General features: G+C 49.7%; 1 protein-coding gene across 1 annotated transcript in view; it reads right to left on the reverse strand.

Annotated features, from left to right (window-relative positions):
• Positions 1–18,475, reverse strand: part of DGKH (diacylglycerol kinase eta) — a 121,943-nt gene that overhangs the window by 26,648 nt on the left and 76,820 nt on the right. Inside the window, exons 16-21 of the mRNA XM_060233578.1 lie at positions 12,964–13,092; positions 11,813–11,944; positions 3,543–3,660; positions 1,492–1,602; positions 1,257–1,353; positions 813–922 (exon numbers count right to left, since the gene is read on the reverse strand). Of these exons, the coding sequence (XP_060089561.1) occupies positions 813–922; positions 1,257–1,353; positions 1,492–1,602; positions 3,543–3,660; positions 11,813–11,944; positions 12,964–13,092 (697 nt within the window). The remainder of the gene's footprint in view (positions 1–812; positions 923–1,256; positions 1,354–1,491; positions 1,603–3,542; positions 3,661–11,812; positions 11,945–12,963; positions 13,093–18,475) is intronic.

Here is an 18,475-nt window from a genome sequence, read left to right on the forward strand (position 1 = left end):
GACTCGCCAAGGAACCTTGACTACCTCAACATCAGCATTCATGGGATCTATTTGGACGCCAGCATCTCTTAAAGACGACTGGGGAATATGAACATAAGAAAATAAGAGAAGCCATGTTGGATCAGGCCAATGGCCCATCCAGTCCAACACTCTGTGTCACATAAGAACATAAGAGAAGCCATGTTGGATCAGGCCAATGGCCCATCCAGTCCAGAGTCACAGTGGCCAATATATATGTGTGTGTGTATACACACCCAACACACACACACACAGGCTAATAGCCACTGATGGACCTCTGCTCCATATTTTTATCCAATCCCCTCTTGAAGGTGGCTATGCTTGTAGCCGCCACCACCTCCTGTGGCAGTGAATTCCACATGTTAACCACCCTTTGGGTGAAGAAGGACTTCCTTTTATCCGTTTTAACCCGACTGCTCAGCAGTTTCATCGAATGCCCACGAGTTCTTGTATTGTGAGAAAGGGAGAAAAGGACTTCTTTCTCTACCTTCTCCATCCCATGCAGAATCTTGTAAACCTCTCGTGTCATAATAATCATAATCATTATCATGTTATAATAATCTCATAATCATGTCACCCCGCAGTGAAGGCTTTGTGATCTAATGCAGGACTGCAAGGTCAAATACAACAGCAGGCACACCTGACATTACTTACAACCCAGGAGTGGAGAAACTGACTACTGCGTAAGTGGAAGCCTTGATGTCTGCGGGCCAGAACATTTTGGGTATTCAAACTACCCATGAAGAAGAGGGAAAAGATTCAGGGATGAGGATTCCTTTCAGAAAATGCTACTTACGTCATCCTCCTTTGTTCCGCCCCAGAAATTAATCCCACCAGCGTAGCTCGGGATGTTCAAGACGGCTATCCCCTGAAGACTCGGAAGGGGGATGTACTGCCCATCACACTGCAAGCCACGAAAGAGACCGCATAACAAGACTCGTGTGTAAATAAAGGGCTGCCTGCCTTCCCATGGCTGCCTGTGTGAGCACTTCAAGACCCAGAGGGCTCAGCAGCAGGCCGGGCGACAGGTGTGGATGGAAAGGTCCACCCCCTACCCTGCATTGCAGCCCCTGCCCCTCCACTCCCTCTGGCAGTGGCCAAATGCCAACCCCGAGCCTCACCAAGCCACAGCTCCTGACACGCACCAGGAAGCTGCTGGGAGCTGGAAGGATGGAGCCGAGACACTCGAACGGACCCCTGGAGCGGGGTTCTCACAGCTACGCTAGATAAGGCCTCACCTCCAGCTGCACTTTTTGTTCCAGGTTCTTGTACGTCCTCTGCAGCAGCTCCTTGGTGCCGAGCACGCCATACCACATCATGTTCTTTGTTCTGCTTCTGAAAGCAAAAAGGGAAGGCATGAAGAACTCCAGGTTCCTGGGGAATGTTAATCAGGTGTTCAAGGGAAAAGGACAGCCATCGCGTACGTAGTTATAGGAAGTGCTCTGTTTCAAAGCTCAGCAGTGGCGTGCTTACCGGCATTTTTCAGGGTGCTCCTCCCGCTTATTATTGAATTCTAGTGAAATCTTTGCATCTAGTCCAATGCCAAAATAGTTGTTCATGACACATTTCTCTGAGTAGCCTTCCCTATCAAAGAAAGACACAGTTCTATAACCATCACAACACACATGGACTGCAGCCATTATAGGTGCAGAGACTCTAATCAGGGTACAGTTCTAGCTTTTCCACTGATTCAACGTGAGCACCCTCCCCCCGCAACCCGCCCCCCTTCCATGCAACAGCCAGCAAATCAATCCAAGTGCAGCATGTCAAAAAGATGGATTCCAGAAACCACGTCAATCATGCACATGTATGTTCTGCCAGTCCTTTGTCTTCTCCAAGGCCAGGCTTGGACTTGCCGCCTCCCTTCCTTGGGCATGGAGGACCTTATTCGGAGACCCCCTCCACCCCTTGGGACCCCCCCCAAGCCTTTGCACAAATGTTCAAGAGGGCTTTCCCAACCCAGAAAGGCTGGGCATCTATAATACTCCAGATGGAAGGACGCCCTTTCCAGGATGCCTAATTCTATGCTCAGTACCAGATTCCAGCCCTTTCAAAGGTTTATGTGACAAATACCCAGCTATGGGGTTACAGCAGGCTGAGAAAAAAATCTGGGGGGGAAAAATCCTTGAATGCTAAAACTGAATTCTGGCAGCTGTTGCTCTGCGTGTTCAAGTGGATCAGCACTTGGAAACATAAAGCAATGGATGGCTCTTCATGCATATGTTCGCTGACGCAGCAGGCATGGAGGAAAACGCCCCGTCCCTTTAAAAGATGCTTAATGCATGGAAACAGGCAGGGGGCGCTTTTCAAAGCACGGAGGTCAACAAGGCCCCATGAAGCCTCAGTCAAAGGGATGGGGCCTCCCCCCCGCCCCCCCCCGCAGGCAAGGAGCAGCCCTCCGTGGGGCAGATGCTCTCCTCACCCAACCACACCAGCCCTGCCACTAACTTAGCTCTTACCACATCCAGTGCCTGAGGGAGCCAAGGGCAGGGTGCACAGTCCCTGGCCTCAAGCAGTTCCCTCCCACTGGCCCTTTGGCCCCCTTACATGGCTGGGTGGAGAGAGGTCAGCTTTGTGTGCTCCAACACCAAAGTAGGACTCCGGAAGTGCTGGGGTGGGGGGTGGGGAGGAGACGCCTCAGTGCCTGATGCCTCCAGCTTCTTCTGCAAACATCTCTGTCTTCTCACAAACAGGCACCTTCTCTGCTGCTTGCCAGAGACAAGAGTAGAAGGTGCTCCTTCACCTTCTGAGAAACTCCTGACATGGCCATTCCTTTTCTGATGGTCTTCAAAATGGCAGGCTCCCTGTCCTCTATACAATCTATCCCCTCTATTGATTCTGCCAGATCCTCCTTGGAAGTGAAGCTGCTGTGGGATCCTCATCCCATCCCATAAGGTTAAAAAGACTGGACTCTGCTATGCGAATTGCTCGAAAAAACAGAAGCCATTTAGCTGTAGCTATCTCATTGCCTAAATCTGGATAGGAAGAAGAGGATACCAGCAATCCTAGAAGGGATCCGCTGGTTGAGCTGACACTTCTTCCTTCTTAAGCTTCTCCGTTGCTCCTAAATGGCAAGTTAAAAGGCTAGTAAGAAAGAGACTACTGATCCACTTGCCCATGTCAGAAGTCCGGGTGGGGCACTGCACACCCCTCTCAGAATCCTGAAACTGTCACTTCCCTAGATGATTGGGGAAGGATGGGGGGAGACAGCTGCCTTTGTGTTCTGAGAAGAACATCCCAGGCACCAGAACTATCTCCTTGTATCTTCTGCATCGGTCTGTTTCCAGGTGGGCAGCAGAAAGGACTTCTTGAAGGGAAATTCTGGAACGATCCAGGAAACTCTAAACACATTTCCTCTCCCTGTGTGGACACCTGAATCCATTGAAATCACAAACTTTCAAAAAAAAAAAAATTCGGCATGATTTACCAAATGTTAACTTTGTGTGCAAAAGAGAGAAAGAAAATGGCAACTAAAGGAGAACCAAAAATGACAACATAAATGTAAAAACAATGGTTTTTCTTACAGTGATTCTTGATCAGGATCAATAAAAGGTGTAGCACCAAATGGATCAATGTTTGCTAGCAACATTTTGCTGATAATGGAACTCCCTGCAATAGAGGCAGCTAGACCTGCCCTGAGACCTGATGGGAAAAGGGAAAAAAATATCCATGTTTTAAAAAACAAATCTTCCTGAAACAGACGGCATGCAGTGGATACCAAGAACCATTGTCTTTGGACCAAAGTGAAAGCAAATGCCAGAGCAGCTGGAATTTGAAAGACTGCATCGCCCTTCCTTTTCCCTTTCTACAAACCTCCTACGAAATCAACAGCTGACAGCAAGAAGGGAACTTCAGCAGTTCTAGTGTAGAGAGTGTCAGGATAATGCAAACGTATGGGGAAAAAAGGAAAGAAGCAGAAGAAAACAAGGTCGAAACCAACCAAGAGGCTAAAATCAAAGCTCAAGCAAAAGCCCTGGGAGGGAGGGAGGAACGGTAAGCAATATTAGGCCCTTCAGTGGTCAGATCTGTTTATACTGATGCTTAAACATTAGTTGACAATACAGGGAAACATTAACAGCTAAGAAGCAATCCAGTGGAAATCAGAGGAGGGTTTCAGGGCCATGAAGAAGCAATGTCACTTACCACAAATCCTTCAACAAACCACAGAGGGAAATGTCAACCCCTGGGAGACTGCCACCTTCTGGCTGAAAGGCAGGGGCAAACGGCCGCCTGCTTGAGGGGGCGGGGATCCCAGTTTCCCTAGACCAGCCAGCAAAAGGGAGAAAGTTCTCCTACCCCCACCCCTTAACAGAACACAGCCAGGAAGGCAACCTGAAAGCTAAGCACTGCACAGGAGAACAGAGAGGCAGTAAGAAGAGGAAGACTCCTCAGAGAGGTTTCCTCTACCTCAGAGAGGTTTCCTCTACCTCAGAGAGTAGCCAAACCAAGGACTCCAAAAAGGGAGGCAGACTGCCCTCCAGATATAAGAACAGGATTTTGTCAGTAACTAAATTCCTTTTTTTCCTCTTTTCCTCCCACTTCCAGAGGGCACTCAATGGCTACTAGCCCTGGTGACTGAGAAGAACCTCCACACCGAGAGGCAGTCAGCCTCAGAATCCCAGAGTCAGGAGGCAACACCAGGGGAGGCCTTGGCCTCTCTGCCCTGTTGTTGGCCCTCCACAGGAACTGGTTGGCCACTGTGTGAGACAGGAGGCTGGACTAGATGGACCCTCCCTGGTCTGATCCAGCAGGGCTCTTCTGAGGTTCTTCTCAGGGGAAGGCCTCAGCCTCTTTGCCCTGTTGCTGGCCCTCCAGAGGAACAGGTTGGCCACTGTGTGAGAAGGAGGCTGGACTAGATGGACGTTCAGTGGTCTTATCCAGCAGGGCTATTCTGATGTTCTTATGAAGGTCTCAGCCTCTCTGCCCTGTTGTTGGCCCTCCAGAGGAACTGGGCTGGCCACTGTGTGAGAAGGAGGCTGGACTAGATGGACCCTTACTTGTCTGATCCAGCAAGGCTCTTCTGATGTTCTCCTCAGGGGAAGGCCTTAGCCTCTCTGCCCTGTTGTTGGCCCTCCAGAGGAACTGTTTGGCGACTGGGTGAGATAGGAGGCTGGACTGGATGGACTCTCACTGGTCTGATCCAGCAGGGCTCTTCTGATGTTCTTCTCAGGGGAAGGCCTCAGCCTCTTTGCCCTGTTGTTGGCCCTCCAGAGGAACTGGTTGGCCACTGTGTCAGACAGGAGGCTGGACTAGATGGACCCTCACTGGTCTGGCCCAGCAGGGCTCTTCTGAGGTTCTTCTCAGGGGAAGGCCTCAGCCTCTCCGCCCTGTTGTTGGCTTTCCAGAGGAACTGGTTGGCCACTGGATGAGACAGGAGGTTGGACTATATGGACCCTCACTGGTCTGACCCAGTAGGGCTCTTCTAATGTTCTTCTCAGGGGAAGGCCTCAGCCTCTCTGCCCTGTTGCTGGCCCTTCAGAGGAACTGGCTGGCCCCTGTGCGAGACAAGAGGCTGCTCTAGGGTGACCTTCACTGGTCTGATCCAGCAAGGCTCTTCTGATGTTCTTCTCAGGGTAAGCCCTTGGCCTTTCTGCCCTGTTGTTGGCCCTCCACAGGACCTGGTTGGCCCCTGTGGGAGGCAGGAGGCTGGACTAGATGGACCCTCCCTGTTCTGATTCAGCAGGGCTCTTCTGATGTTCTTCTCAGGGGAAGCCTTTGGCCTCTCTGCCCAGCTCTTGGCCCTCCAGAGGAACTGGCTGGCCCCTGTGAGAGACAGGAGGCTGCTCCACGGGGACCCTCACTGGTCTGATCCACCAGGGCAGTTCTTATGTTTTGTCTTAAAATCTGAGATACTAAGTAGTGTTAACATCCCCTAGGGTGGGCTCCATTTTAAGGACACCTGCATGCACATCAGTCAATATTTATTCTCTGCTTGGTGAATGTACAAGCCAGTCCCCATGTGGTAGTTCGACAGATCTTCTGTTCAGTGATTCTGCCCCCCCCCCAAAAGAAACAGCTGTTCAGTGAATAGAATGAGGGGGGAAACACATGGAAAGGGCTTCCCAGTTGTTCTATACGTGGTACAAAAGTTTTGAAAATGCTACAAAGGTCAAGCTACAGCAGGTAAGATAATATCAAAATTAATCTTTATTATACGGTGTACGCAATAGTAAAATTGACAACAGAGGGCCTGAGGCACGACAGGCTTTACAACAGGCTGTAATTATTTCCCATGCAAAGCTGGTGAACGTGTCAAATGACAACACACAAACAGACACCTTTCAGCCTCAGAGGCCTTTCCCACTGGCCAATAATACATACTTAAAAAAAAAAAACCACACCCAGAAAACAATATACATCAATCTTGACCAGATGTTGTTATCTTGAAATACAAATGGAAAGAGAAAAGAAAAAATCATTCAGTCAATAGACAACATACACTAAGAAACATATTCTGAAATGTTGTTTTTTAACGGGTTTCTCTGTTCCTATCTGGATTTATTTTCTTTCCAAAAGACCCTGATTAGGAATCTGAGCGCTTGGATTGGTCCTTCTATCTTGGAGAGTGGAGTGGTTTCAGATGCCAGATGATAAGAGCACACATTCGTAATGAGACAGCAAAACCAGCTCTCTCTGTTCAGTCCAGGAGGGCGCACTGTCTGGAGCGTCAGTATCAACTGCAGTTTAGCAGTCTCCCTTTCTGATCTCCCTTGGGAATTCCGTCGCAAGACCGCTGATACCCTTAGGTCAGAAACTGAATGCTGTGGTCCCTAATGTCAGACTTATGTCCATTTATTTTTCTTTGCATCCTCCTGGACTGAACCCTCCTGGATGGAATTGAGACCTGGGTTTCCTGTCTCATTCCCAACTCTGCTGGTATCTCCACGCCTACGCTTCCTCTGCATATCACACCAAATCCAATCAAGCCTGCTGTCGTCATTCATCTGCTACTTCCATTTGGCATCTGAAATCACTTTTATAAAGTTTACATCTCTGGTACCTCAAATTACATTTTATGGCATGCGTGGCCCAGCCCAACAACGTGACGTTAATGTCAGATCCGGCCCTCGTAACAAATGAGTCTGACTGCTGTGTCCTAAACAGATCAGTCAGATGGGTCATAGAAGTCCTGAACAGTTGCCTGGAAAAGACAATCGGATGGACGAGGGCCAATAAACTGAAGCTCAATCCAGACCGTTGGTCAACGATGAAGTTGCTTGAGGGCTCAGGGGTCAGCCCATCCCAGAAGGAGCTGGTTGCTACTCGATACTGGCCGTTGGAGGCTCAGGTCTTTGAGGAGGCCACACGTTCTCTGCTCTTTTGTCAGCTTTGGATGGAATGCCAGCAACGGCCATTCTCTGAAAAGGGTGATGTGGCCACAGTAGCCCATGCTCAGATCTATGAAGTTATTCTCCAGTAGCCTGAAGATCCCAAACTATGCCACATATCCAGGCTGGAAAAGTTCAAGGCAGCAGGGGGGGGCTTTTTGGGGGGGGGGGAGCTGTCAAATTGCAGCTGACTTAAGTCAACCCTGTGGGGTTTTCAAGGCAAGAGACAAACAGAGGCAGTTTGCTGTTGCTTTCCTCTGAGTAGCAACTCTGGACTCCCTTGATGGTCCCCCAGGACTCACCAACCAAGTACTGACTGAGATCTGCCAAGACTGGGCTCTCCTGGGCCGTCCAGGTCAGGGTGGGAGGTGATCCTGCAGACTGAGGCCATGCCCACGGGTGCAGGGAAAGAGGGTCACAGGCCTTCCTCTTGACCGCATCCAGTACTTGTCTCCCAGAGGAGAAGGGGCTGGGCGGCTGGCTCCAGCAGCAGCCGCAAATGAGGTGGAGGCGGCCTGCCATCTAGAGGCTTCCCACTCCTAGTCGCCTGCATGTGGGCATTGCGCACGCCCACACACAGACACACCCACAGCATTGCTGCAGCCACTGCCTCAAGCACCAGCTAGGATGTTTCGCACCACAAAACCCACCGCCAACCACAAGAGGGCAGTTCTGCGGCTGGCAGGCAGACCAGAAGAAACGCAGTTGGACTCCGCTTCTCCCACAGCAGCAAAGGAGGAGGTGGTGCCTTAGCTGGGAAGTACCAAGAAGGGGAAAACAAGAAACGCTTCCAAGTCAGAAATAAAGCACTGCTTCCTGTTCCAAAAACAGGGCTGGCCTGGGAAGCCAGAGAGATCCGCCTGGGATGGAGTCCACTGCTGACTGTCTTTCCGCTGGGAGGAGACGCCATCCCGGATGCTTTGGACGTGGGTGAGACAGTGCCTTACTGAAAAGCTGACAGACAAATTGATTGGACAGTTTTACGCCTAATGGATTCCCATGGATTGACACAGTTCTCCTCCTAAAACTGTCACCCTATCTGCCAATTACGCGAGACAGATGATGGGATCAGAACGAAATGTATTATAACGTCTTAGAGATCAAAGTGATGCTACGCAGGAGGACTCTGAGGCTTTGAGCTGCACTATGAAGCAGGTCTCAATTCCCTTTGTGCAAATGGCCAGAAAGGGGGAGGGGGGATGCCAATGGGTGCAGGAAAGGAACACCCAGCATCCTCTCTACCCATTGGAAGCTTACAGTGGGTCATAAGTAATTTGATTCCCATTTAAGCCAAAAAGACACTCTCTCACTCTCTCTCTCACACACACACACACGCACAATATCTCCCACTGCTGATGAAGTTGCAGAGGGTCCCAACTAATTCTGCAGCCCATCACAGCACAGCCAGGACACCCCCGCCTCGGACGGCAGTACCAAGTGGTTCTAAAGAGCAAATCGATCCATTGCTGCAACCGAGGAGTCTGGCAGTGATGGGCACCTGGCGAAAGGGAATTCTGCAGACACAGCCAAGGCTGATGACCCAGGAAGAGCTGATGGACCGTTTCCCAGTTCTCCACCTCAGAGCCCAAAGACAAAAACCTTTCCAGCCCCTCCCCACAAGACAAAAGCACCGTGTGTGTGTGTGTGTGTGTGTGTGCCATCCTCCGGCCTGAAATTCCAGCTGCTGCAAAGGTCTCCTCCATAGGTGAGACCTGGCTCTCAGCACCAGCACACCTCTTGCTCTCTCTGCACCCAGCAGCATTTGGCAAGAAGCTGTCTAGAGAACCCAGACCCGAGTCCCAGGAGGGCCCAAGAGACCAACAAGATACTGAGCACGAAGGTATCTGAGGAAGGCCACTTTGGCTCTTGAACGCTTCTGCCCCAGAAACTTCACGGGGCTCTCATGCAGGAGTTGAATCAAGCTGTTCTCTCGCAGACCAACGAGGTCGCAGAGCTCCTGGGGCTTGAGCCGTTGGGGGCGGAGAGAAGCCTCCCAGGTGCAGCTGCTCCTTGTGCTGGGCTGCGGTGACCTGCTGCTTTGCTTCCAAATACGCACAAGGGAGCGGCAGCCCCGGCTGGTCCATCACGATGGCTCTGAGCCGTGCGAGAATCAGCATCCCAAGGTGTCTCCCCATCCCCCCACACCTCCTTGAGTGGCCGGACACTGGGAGGAGGCCCCAGGGGCTGTCTGCTGGCTCACCTGCAGCTCCTCCAGCCCCCTACAATCCTCCTGGCTGCTGCTGAGAGGAGCCGTGGGGTGGCCTTGCCTGCAGGGGAGGAGAGGGAGAAGGTGGCCAGCTGGAGACAAGAACAGCCCCGTCAAGCCAGTGGAGCGAATTTGGCTGACCAAAGGAAATGGGTTGGCGGGGGGGGGGGAGTGTCCAGAGAAGGACTTGCTCTGCTGGGGGCTCTAGAGCTGCCTTGGAGCATAGCTGCCCCCCCCTTGCCCTGGGGTGCCACCCCTGCCAGGCCAGCAACGAGCCGGTGACTACGAGCTTGGCGAGGTCAATGAAGATGATATTGGATTTATATCCCGCCCTCCACTCCGAAGAGTCTCAGAGCAGCTCACAATCTCCTTTCCCTTCCTCCCCCACAACAGACACCCTGCGAGGTAGATGAAGATATTGGATTTATATCCCGCCCTCCACTCCAAAGAGTCTCAGAGCGGATCACAGTCTCTTTTACCTTCCTCCCCCACAACAGACACCCTGTGAGATAGATGAAGATATTGGATTTATATCCCGCCCTCCACTCCGAAGAGTCTCAGAGCAGCTCACAATCTCCTTTCCCTTCCTCCCCCACAACAGACACCCTGCGAGGTAGATGAAGATATTGGATTTATATCCCGCCCTCCACTCTGAGGAGTCTCAGAGCGGCTCACAATCTCCTTTACCTTCCCCCCCCCCAACAACAGACACCCTGTGAGGTAGATGAAGATGTTGGATTTATATCCTGCCCTCCACTCCGAAGAGTCTCAGAGCGGCTCACAATCTCCTTTACCTTCCTCCCCCACAACAGACACCCTGTGAGGTAGATGAAGATATTGGATTTATATCCTGCCCTCCACTCCAAAGAGTCTGGGTGGGTGGGGCTGAGAGGTGGGTGGGGCTGAGAGGGCTTTCACAGCAGCTGCCCTTTCAAGGACAGAGTCTCAGAGCGGCTCACAATCTCCTTTACCTTCCTCCCCCACAACAGACACCCTGTGAGGTAGATGAAGATATTGGATTTATATCCTGCCCTCCACTCCAAAGAGTCTGGGTGGGTGGGGCTGAGAGGTGGGTGGGGCTGAGAGGGCTCTCACAGCAGCTGCCCTTTCAAGGACAGAGTCTCAGAGCGGCTCAGAATCTCCTTTCCCTTCCTCCCCCACCACAGACACCCTGTGGGTGGAGCTGAGAGGGCTCTCACAGCAGCAGACGGCTTGCCTATGCTCCAAGGAGTCTCGCTCCTCTAAAGCCGGGGCGGGGGGATGACACTGCTGCCTTCTTGCCCCCGCTGCTGTCGTTCCCACCACTTCCGGGACCTGCAGGGGAGGGGATCACCAATGAAGTGTTTCTTTTTCATAGCAAGAAGGAAAAGAAAGAGGTCCCTAGAAAGCAGAGAGAGGTGTATGTGTGGGGTGGGGAGAGGTGGCTCCTCTGGTTTTCTGGACATTCTGGAGCTGGAAGAAAAGGAGACTGGGAAACAAGAGCACCTCGTCTTGCTTTTGTCCAAAGCCTTTTTTGCAGGACATCTTCCGCCCTCCAGCAGGAAATTCCCTCCCAGGGCCTCCACACGAGAGGAGGGGGCAGAAGATGGAGCCCAGGCCAGCCAGCCCCTGAGCTCAGGTCAGGACCAAAGCGGTTCCTCAGAAAGCCTTTGGATGGGCAGACACAAAGCTGTTCCAGAGCACAGCCGCTGGAGAAGGAGCCACACGCCTGGTGCCTGCTGGCTTTGCCTTTTCATAAGCAATCATCCCTGAGCTCCCCACTTCTTTCAGTTGCAACCAGCACCACTGAAAGCTGCTTGCGGGGGCCATCTCCAACAGAAACAGGAAGTTTAACAGGTTACGGAGCTCATATCCTCACCATAATAGCCCTCTGACCTGCAGCCCTGGTGGCTACACCACACAGCACACAGAATACCCTTTTAAAAGAACCACGGAACGGCCTGCGATGCGCAGCTCTGCCTTCTGCAGCCCTCAGCCAAAGAGCGGGGCAGGCACAGGCTGATCGATCAGCGCTCCCGGCACCCTGCCCGGGGGGAGCTGCAGACTGTTGCAGTGACTGACCGACTCCGGACGGGCACCCCAGAAGGGGCTGAAGTCTCTCCGATCCTGCCTTCATCATCACACCACAGTGGTCTAGAATCCTGACATCAAATCAAAACTCAGCTCCAGGAGCTGTTGCTTTCAGGACAGGGGACAAGGGGAGGACCCGGTACGTTTTTGAACCAACAAAAGGACTAGCCAACTACTGCTTCCTTGTTACCTGGACAAATTATCCTTGTGTTGAGCACTGGAAGGTTCTCTTTGCTTGCAACGCCGACCGGAGCAGAAAGGGTGCTTGTGTGGGAAGAAATGCGACTTCTCCGTCCCTCTGGAGATTTGGGGGCAGGGCTGACTGTTTAGAGAGGACAGAAAAGAAGAGCTAATTAACAGGAACACATGACATTACTAAATCCTGGTAGACTGTTTTCTAACATTGAAAGCTCTTGCGAGAGTGTTACTGGTTTCATGCACTGATTGCCCAAAGTTTATTTAGAAGAAGAAGAAGATATTGGATTTATATCCCGCCCTCCACTCCGAAGAGTCTCAGAGTGGCTCACAATCTCCTTTACCTTCCCCCCTCCCCACAACAGGCACCCTGTGAGGTAGATGAAGATATTGGATTTCTATCCCACCCTCCACTCCGAAGAGTCTCAGAGCGGCTCACAATCTCCTTTCCCTTCCTCCCCCACAACAGACACCCTGTGAGGTAGATGAAGATATTGGATTTATATCCCGCCCTCCACTCTGAAGAGTCTCAGAGCGGCTCACAATCTCTTTTCCCTTCCTCTCCCACAACAGGCACCCTGTGAGGTAGATGAAGATATTGGATTTATATCCCGCCCTCCACTCCGAAAAGTCTCAGAGTGGCTCACAATCTCCTTTATCTCCTCCCCCCACAACAGACAACCTGTGCGGTGGGTGGGGCTGAGAGGGCTCTCACAGCAGCTGCCCTTTCAAGGACAACTCCCACGAGAGCTATGGCTGACCCAAGGCCATGCCAGCAGGTGCAAGTGGAGGAGTGGGGAATCAAACCCAGTTCTCCCAGATAAGAGTCCGCACACTTAACCACGATACCCGTGAGGAAGAGGCAGACCTCACATGCTTGGATGTCACTTCACTTTGATGGTAACCCCTCTGTGGCTCCCAGATTATGAATGAATGAGAGGTCAAGAATGAGCAGGATTCCTCTCCCACCCCCCTACCTAGAGTTCAGGGGGTGGAGTTGAAGTGAGGGTCTCCAGTTGGGGGGGGGTGAAGCATAAATTGCCCCCTCCCCCTACCAAAAGTAACTTTTGAGTCAATTCACCATTCAGTAAATAGTGTCCTGTTTCAGGTGGACATGCTGCAACAGCTTGTTTTCTGACTACTTACTTGGGTGAGATTCCGTTTCCTTTGTATCATCTTCTTTTTCCTCATCTTTGGACTCATCCAGTTCCTTGCAATACTCTGCTGGCGTCTGATTTACTTGCTCTTCCGCGTGGGCATTCTGCTCATCCACAACTAGAAAGATGGAGGAATGCGCAAGCAGCCACAGTCACCTCTTGCAGCCAAAGAAAGCTTTATTCACGCAAGCAAAAGAGGAAACCTGCACACTTTACCTACTCCAGCTCCCCAGAATTTCAGGGTGGGCTGGTGCACTCAGTTTTTATGGGAAGATATTGTAACGAAGTTTGAGTCCAGTCAGGCACCTTTAAGACCAGAAAAGTTTCATTCTGGATAGAAGCGTGTGCACACAAAAGCTTAAATCCAGAATCAAACTTTGTTGGTCTTCAAGGTGCCTGACTGGACTCAAGACTTTGTTTTGTTGCTTCAGACCAACACAGCTGCTGCCACCTGAAAAAATCTCAGGTGAGTGAAACATGTTTCTATTCCTCCTATGCACATTTGTTGTTACTACAGAGCTTCCCTGTGGTAAAAGTACAATAACTCTACTGTAATGAGCCTTTAATAAATTATTATAAGGCCTTGAGGAATGTCACATTAAATACAACAAAAATAAGTAATTTAAATAATCACTGCACTTGAGGGCCTTTGGATTTAATTACGAGAGCAAACTAATCTGGCTATAGCCAATGTAGCTCCTAAATCTAGGCCTACCGAGAGTTTCTTCACCCGATCTGATAAAAGAACAAGAACCAAAGCATTACTTCATTTCTGAGAGGACGGTGTCTCCCATTCAAAAGAGAATTGAGATTCACCTTGAAGAACGGATTTCTGCAGGAATATCTTGTTGGAAGTGGTGGGCTTTGTGCTGTCTCCTGTCTCAGACTTGAGAGATGGCACCAAAGAGTTTAGACAGACAGACAGAGAGGCCTGGAGGACACCAGAGGCTCCTTTCCTTCCTGCTATCTGATCCTTTCCTTTGAAGTAGGATGCTACTCTTTAAGGGTGCAGTTTCCTCTGTTTCCACTCTCTCACACCAGTTCTCTCCCACACGAGGACAAAAGAAGGTGCCTGAATTCTCCATCTTGCACCCAATACCACCTAGTGAGCTAGAATAGGTACTCTGTCCCTGTCTCTTACCTGCACTCTTATTATTCCTTATTTGTTTTAGGACTGATTGCTGACTCTGTGCAACTTTGAAGAAGAAGAAGAAGAAGATATTGGATTTATATCCCGCCCTCCACTCTGAAGAGTCTCAGAGCGGCTCACAATCTCCTTTCCCTTCCTCCCCCACAACAGACACCCTGTGAGGTGGGTGGGGCTGGAGAGGGCTCTCACAGCAGCTGCCCCTTCAAGGACAACCTCTGCCAGAGCTATGGCTGACCCAAGGCCATGCTAGCAGGTGTAAGTGGAGGAGTGGGGAATCAAACCCAGTTCTCCCAGATAAGAGTTCGTGCACTTAACCACTACACCAAACTGGCACCAAACTGCTGTCACGCCTACCCCCAGCTGTGTTAAAGCCTTGAGCGCTCTGCTACTTTTTTGTGGCTCTCTAGCAATACCAAGTCCAGAGAATCCAATATATCTGTCATGAGAGCTCTTGGTAAACATCTCTGCTGAATCTGCCTTGATGTTTGTTATTGTTTGTTATTGTTGTTGCACAGTCAAGTCCGACTCTTTGCGACCCCCTGGCCCAAGTCATGCCAGGCCCTCCTGTCTTCCACCATCCTCCAACGTCTGCTCAAATTCGTATTTGTTACATCAGTAGCGCTGTCCAGCCATCTCCTCTTTTGCCGTCCCCTTCTTCTTTTGCCTTCTGTCTTTCCCAGCATAAGGATCTTCTCCAGGGAGTGCTCCCTTCTCATTTGGTGGCCAAAGTATTTGAGCTTCAGAGTTTTCTCCAGCACCACAGCTCAAAAGCATCTATTCTTCTGCACTCGGCCTTCCTTATGGTCCAGCTCTCACAGCCATACATTACGACTGGGAATACCATCGCTTTGACTATACGGACTTTTGTTGGCAGGGTGATGTATCTATTTACTTTTTATTATGCTGCCCAGGTTCACCATAGCCGTCCTCCCAAGGAGCAAACGTCTTTTAATTTCATGGCTACAGTCACCATCTGCAGTGATCTTGGACCCCAGAAATGTGAAGTCTGTCACTACTTCCATGTTTTCCCCTTCTATTTGCCAAGGTGTGATGGGGCCGGATGCCATGATCTTAGTTTTTTTGATGTTGAGTTTCAAGCCTACTTTTGTGCTCTCCTCTTTCACCCTCAACAAGAGGTTCTTTAGGTCCTCCTCATTTTCTGCCATTAGTGTCATCTGCGTATCTGAGGTTGTTGATGTTTTTCCCGGCAATCTTAATTCCGGTTTGTGCTTCATCCAGGCCAGCATTCCGCATGATGTACTCTGCATATAAATTAAACAAGCAGGGTGACAATATACATCCTTGTCAAACTCATTTTCCTATTCTAAACCAATCAGTTGTTCCATATTCCGTTCTGACCGTTGCTTCTTGACCCTTATACAGGTTTCTCAGGAGACATGTGAGGTGGTCTGGTACTCCTATCTCTTTAAGGACTTGCCACAATTTGTTGTGATCCACACAATCAAAGGCTTTAGCATAGTCAATGAAACAGAAGTAGACATTTTTCTGATACTACCGTGCTTTCTCCATAATCCAGCGAATGTTGGCAATTTGATCTCTAGTTCCTCTACCTCTCCGAAACGAACTTCTGGTAGTTCCCGAGCGACATACTGCTGAAGCCTAGCTTGTAGGATCTTTAACATGACCTTGCTGGCATGTGAAATGAGTGCAATGGTGCGATTGTATTACCCTTCTTTGGGATTGGAATAGCCACTGTTGCGTTTCCCAGATTTATTGGCATAATGTGCGCATAACTTTAACAGCATAATCTTTTAGGACTTTGAAAAGCTCAATCGGGATACCGTCATCTCCGCTCGCTTTGTTGTTAAGTAATGCTTTCTAAGGCCCATTTGACTTCACACTCCAGAATGTCTGGCTCAAGGTCAGCGATTTCACTGTCATGGTTGTCAAGTACATGGAGATCCTTCTTGTATAATTCTTCTGTGTATTCTTGCCACCTCTTCCTGATCTCTTCTGCTTCTGTTAAGTCCCTACCGTTTTTGTCCTTTATCATGGTCATCTTTGCACAAAAGGTTCCCTTGATTTCTCCAATTTTCTTGAATAGATCTCTTGTCCTTCCCATTCTGTTATTTTCCTCTATTGCTTAGCATTGTTCCTTCAGGAAGGTCTCTCTATCTCTCCTTGCCGTTCTCTGGAAATCTGCATTCAGTTGGGTGAATCTTTCCTTTTCACCTTTGCCTTTAGCTTTGCCTTGATGTAAGCCCACGGAAAAGTGGCCTCAGTTTTCAAAGACTGTTACAAAGTTGATTGTGCATATTAAGAAACCCAGAATTTTTAATAATGTAACAATATTTCTCCATGACTCACAAAAGGTACCTAAGAGAATGAAACTCTTCCTCTCTTTCTCTACTTATTTACACAACGCACAACTCTCAGTTACTGAAGCTCACTGCAGTAGATACAGCAGCCATTAGCTTTAAAAGGGGATAAGACATACGGAAGCCAGTTCCATCCATGGCGGTTGGCCCGGGGGCAAAACAGAATCCAGTGTACAATGGAAGTCTGCCTCTGAATACTTGGTACAGGGGACTTACCATGGGGGAAGGGGAAGGAGAGGGAGCTTCCTGGTGCATAAGAAAGAAAAGAAAACCCTCTCCTTCCTTGGGGGTTTTTCAACAGAGGCTAGATGGCCATCTGACAGCGATGAAGATCCTGTGAATTTAGGAGGAGGTATTTGTGACTTTCCTGCATTGTGCAGGGGGTTGGACTAGATGACTCTGGAGGTCCCTTCCAACTCTATGATTCCCGACCGTTAGAGTGGTTCCTCAGTGGAACAGGCTTCCTCGGGAAGGGGTGGGCTCTCCTTCCTTGGAGGTTTTTCTACAGAGGCTAGATGGCCATCTGACAGCGATGAAGATCCTGTGAATTTAGGGGGAGGTATTTGTGAATTTCCTGCATTGTGCAGGGGGTTGGACTAGATGACCTTGGAGGTCCCTTCCAATTCTATGATTCCATGTCCCACCCCCACCCCCACCCCCAGCACAAAGGATACAGAGCATCACTGCACCAGACAGAGTGTTCCATCTATACCAGGGATGTCAAACTCATTTGTTATGAGAACCAAATCTGACATAAATTAGACCTTGCTGGGCCAGGCTATGGATGTCATAAAACGTAATGCCAGGCAGCAGAGATACAAATATTATAGGGCACAGACAAACACAACTAAAGAATTGTTTCACTTAAAATAAAACATGCTTAACACATTAGCATGTTTGCAATATTTTGCTTATTTGACAGTCTCTGATAACTGACACCTCTTGCTCTGAATTACTGCATCAAAATCTGGAGACAATGTCTGAGCTGTAGCAATACTGACTATGCTGCTTGGGCCCCACTATATCAACCCATAGCATTTCCAGAAGTGAATCTGATTCTCTGACCTCCTCAATCTTACTAGACTGTCTACCCTCTCTGACATACAGAGCCACCCCACCTCCAACCCTTCCCTCCCTATCCTTCCGATATAATTGATTTCCAGGAATCACTGTGTCCCACTGATTCTCCTCATTCCACCAAGTTTCTGAAATTCCCACAATGTCTATGTTTCCCCTCAACACTAAGCACTCCAACTCCTGGGTTTTGCCTCAGACACTTCTAGCATTTGTATGTAAACATCAACAATTTCCCAGGCATGTTAGGCCCGCAACCTTCCTCCTGCTACCTCAAGACTTTGCCAGGCAGTCCATATTGTTTGTCACCATCTCAGTGGACAACTCTAATCCACTGCCCTGTAGTGTAAGAGTAACAGCTAACCCTTCATCTCTTTGAGATGAGTCCTCCCGAACCAGAGACATTCCATCTCCTGTCCGCTTTCCCCCAAGATTCAGTTTAAAAACTGCTCTGCCACCTTTTTGATTTAAAGCGCCAGCAGCCTGGTTCCTTCTTGGGACAAGTGGAGACCGTCTCTTTTGTACACCTCCTGCTTGTTCCAAAAAGCATCCCAGTGCCTAACCAACTGGAGCCCTTCCTCCCTACACCATCGTCTCATCCAGGCACTGAGACTCCTAATTTGTGCCTGTCTCTCCGGCCCTGCACACTACAAAAAGTGTCCTTTTTTCCTCAGGGACAATCAAATTGCCAGATGTACAGAAAAGAAAGACAAACATCTTGCCTTTGTATGATAAAGATGCTCTGATCTGCTCACTAACGGAGACGTGAAATTCAGCTGTAGGCAAACGGCTTCACAGAACAAAGAGAGTGTGAAACCCCATAAATACAAGCAAATTTCCCACTGTTTTTCAAGCAGAAGGAGTAGGCTGCATTAAATGAAAGTGTAATGGTAAGTAAGAAAACGGGGGGACGACAATGCCGGCCCAACCTCTCCCAC

This window comes from Heteronotia binoei, chromosome 3 (genome assembly GCF_032191835.1).
Source record: "Heteronotia binoei isolate CCM8104 ecotype False Entrance Well chromosome 3, APGP_CSIRO_Hbin_v1, whole genome shotgun sequence".
In the NCBI taxonomy this organism is placed as follows: domain Eukaryota; kingdom Metazoa; phylum Chordata; class Lepidosauria; order Squamata; family Gekkonidae; genus Heteronotia; species Heteronotia binoei.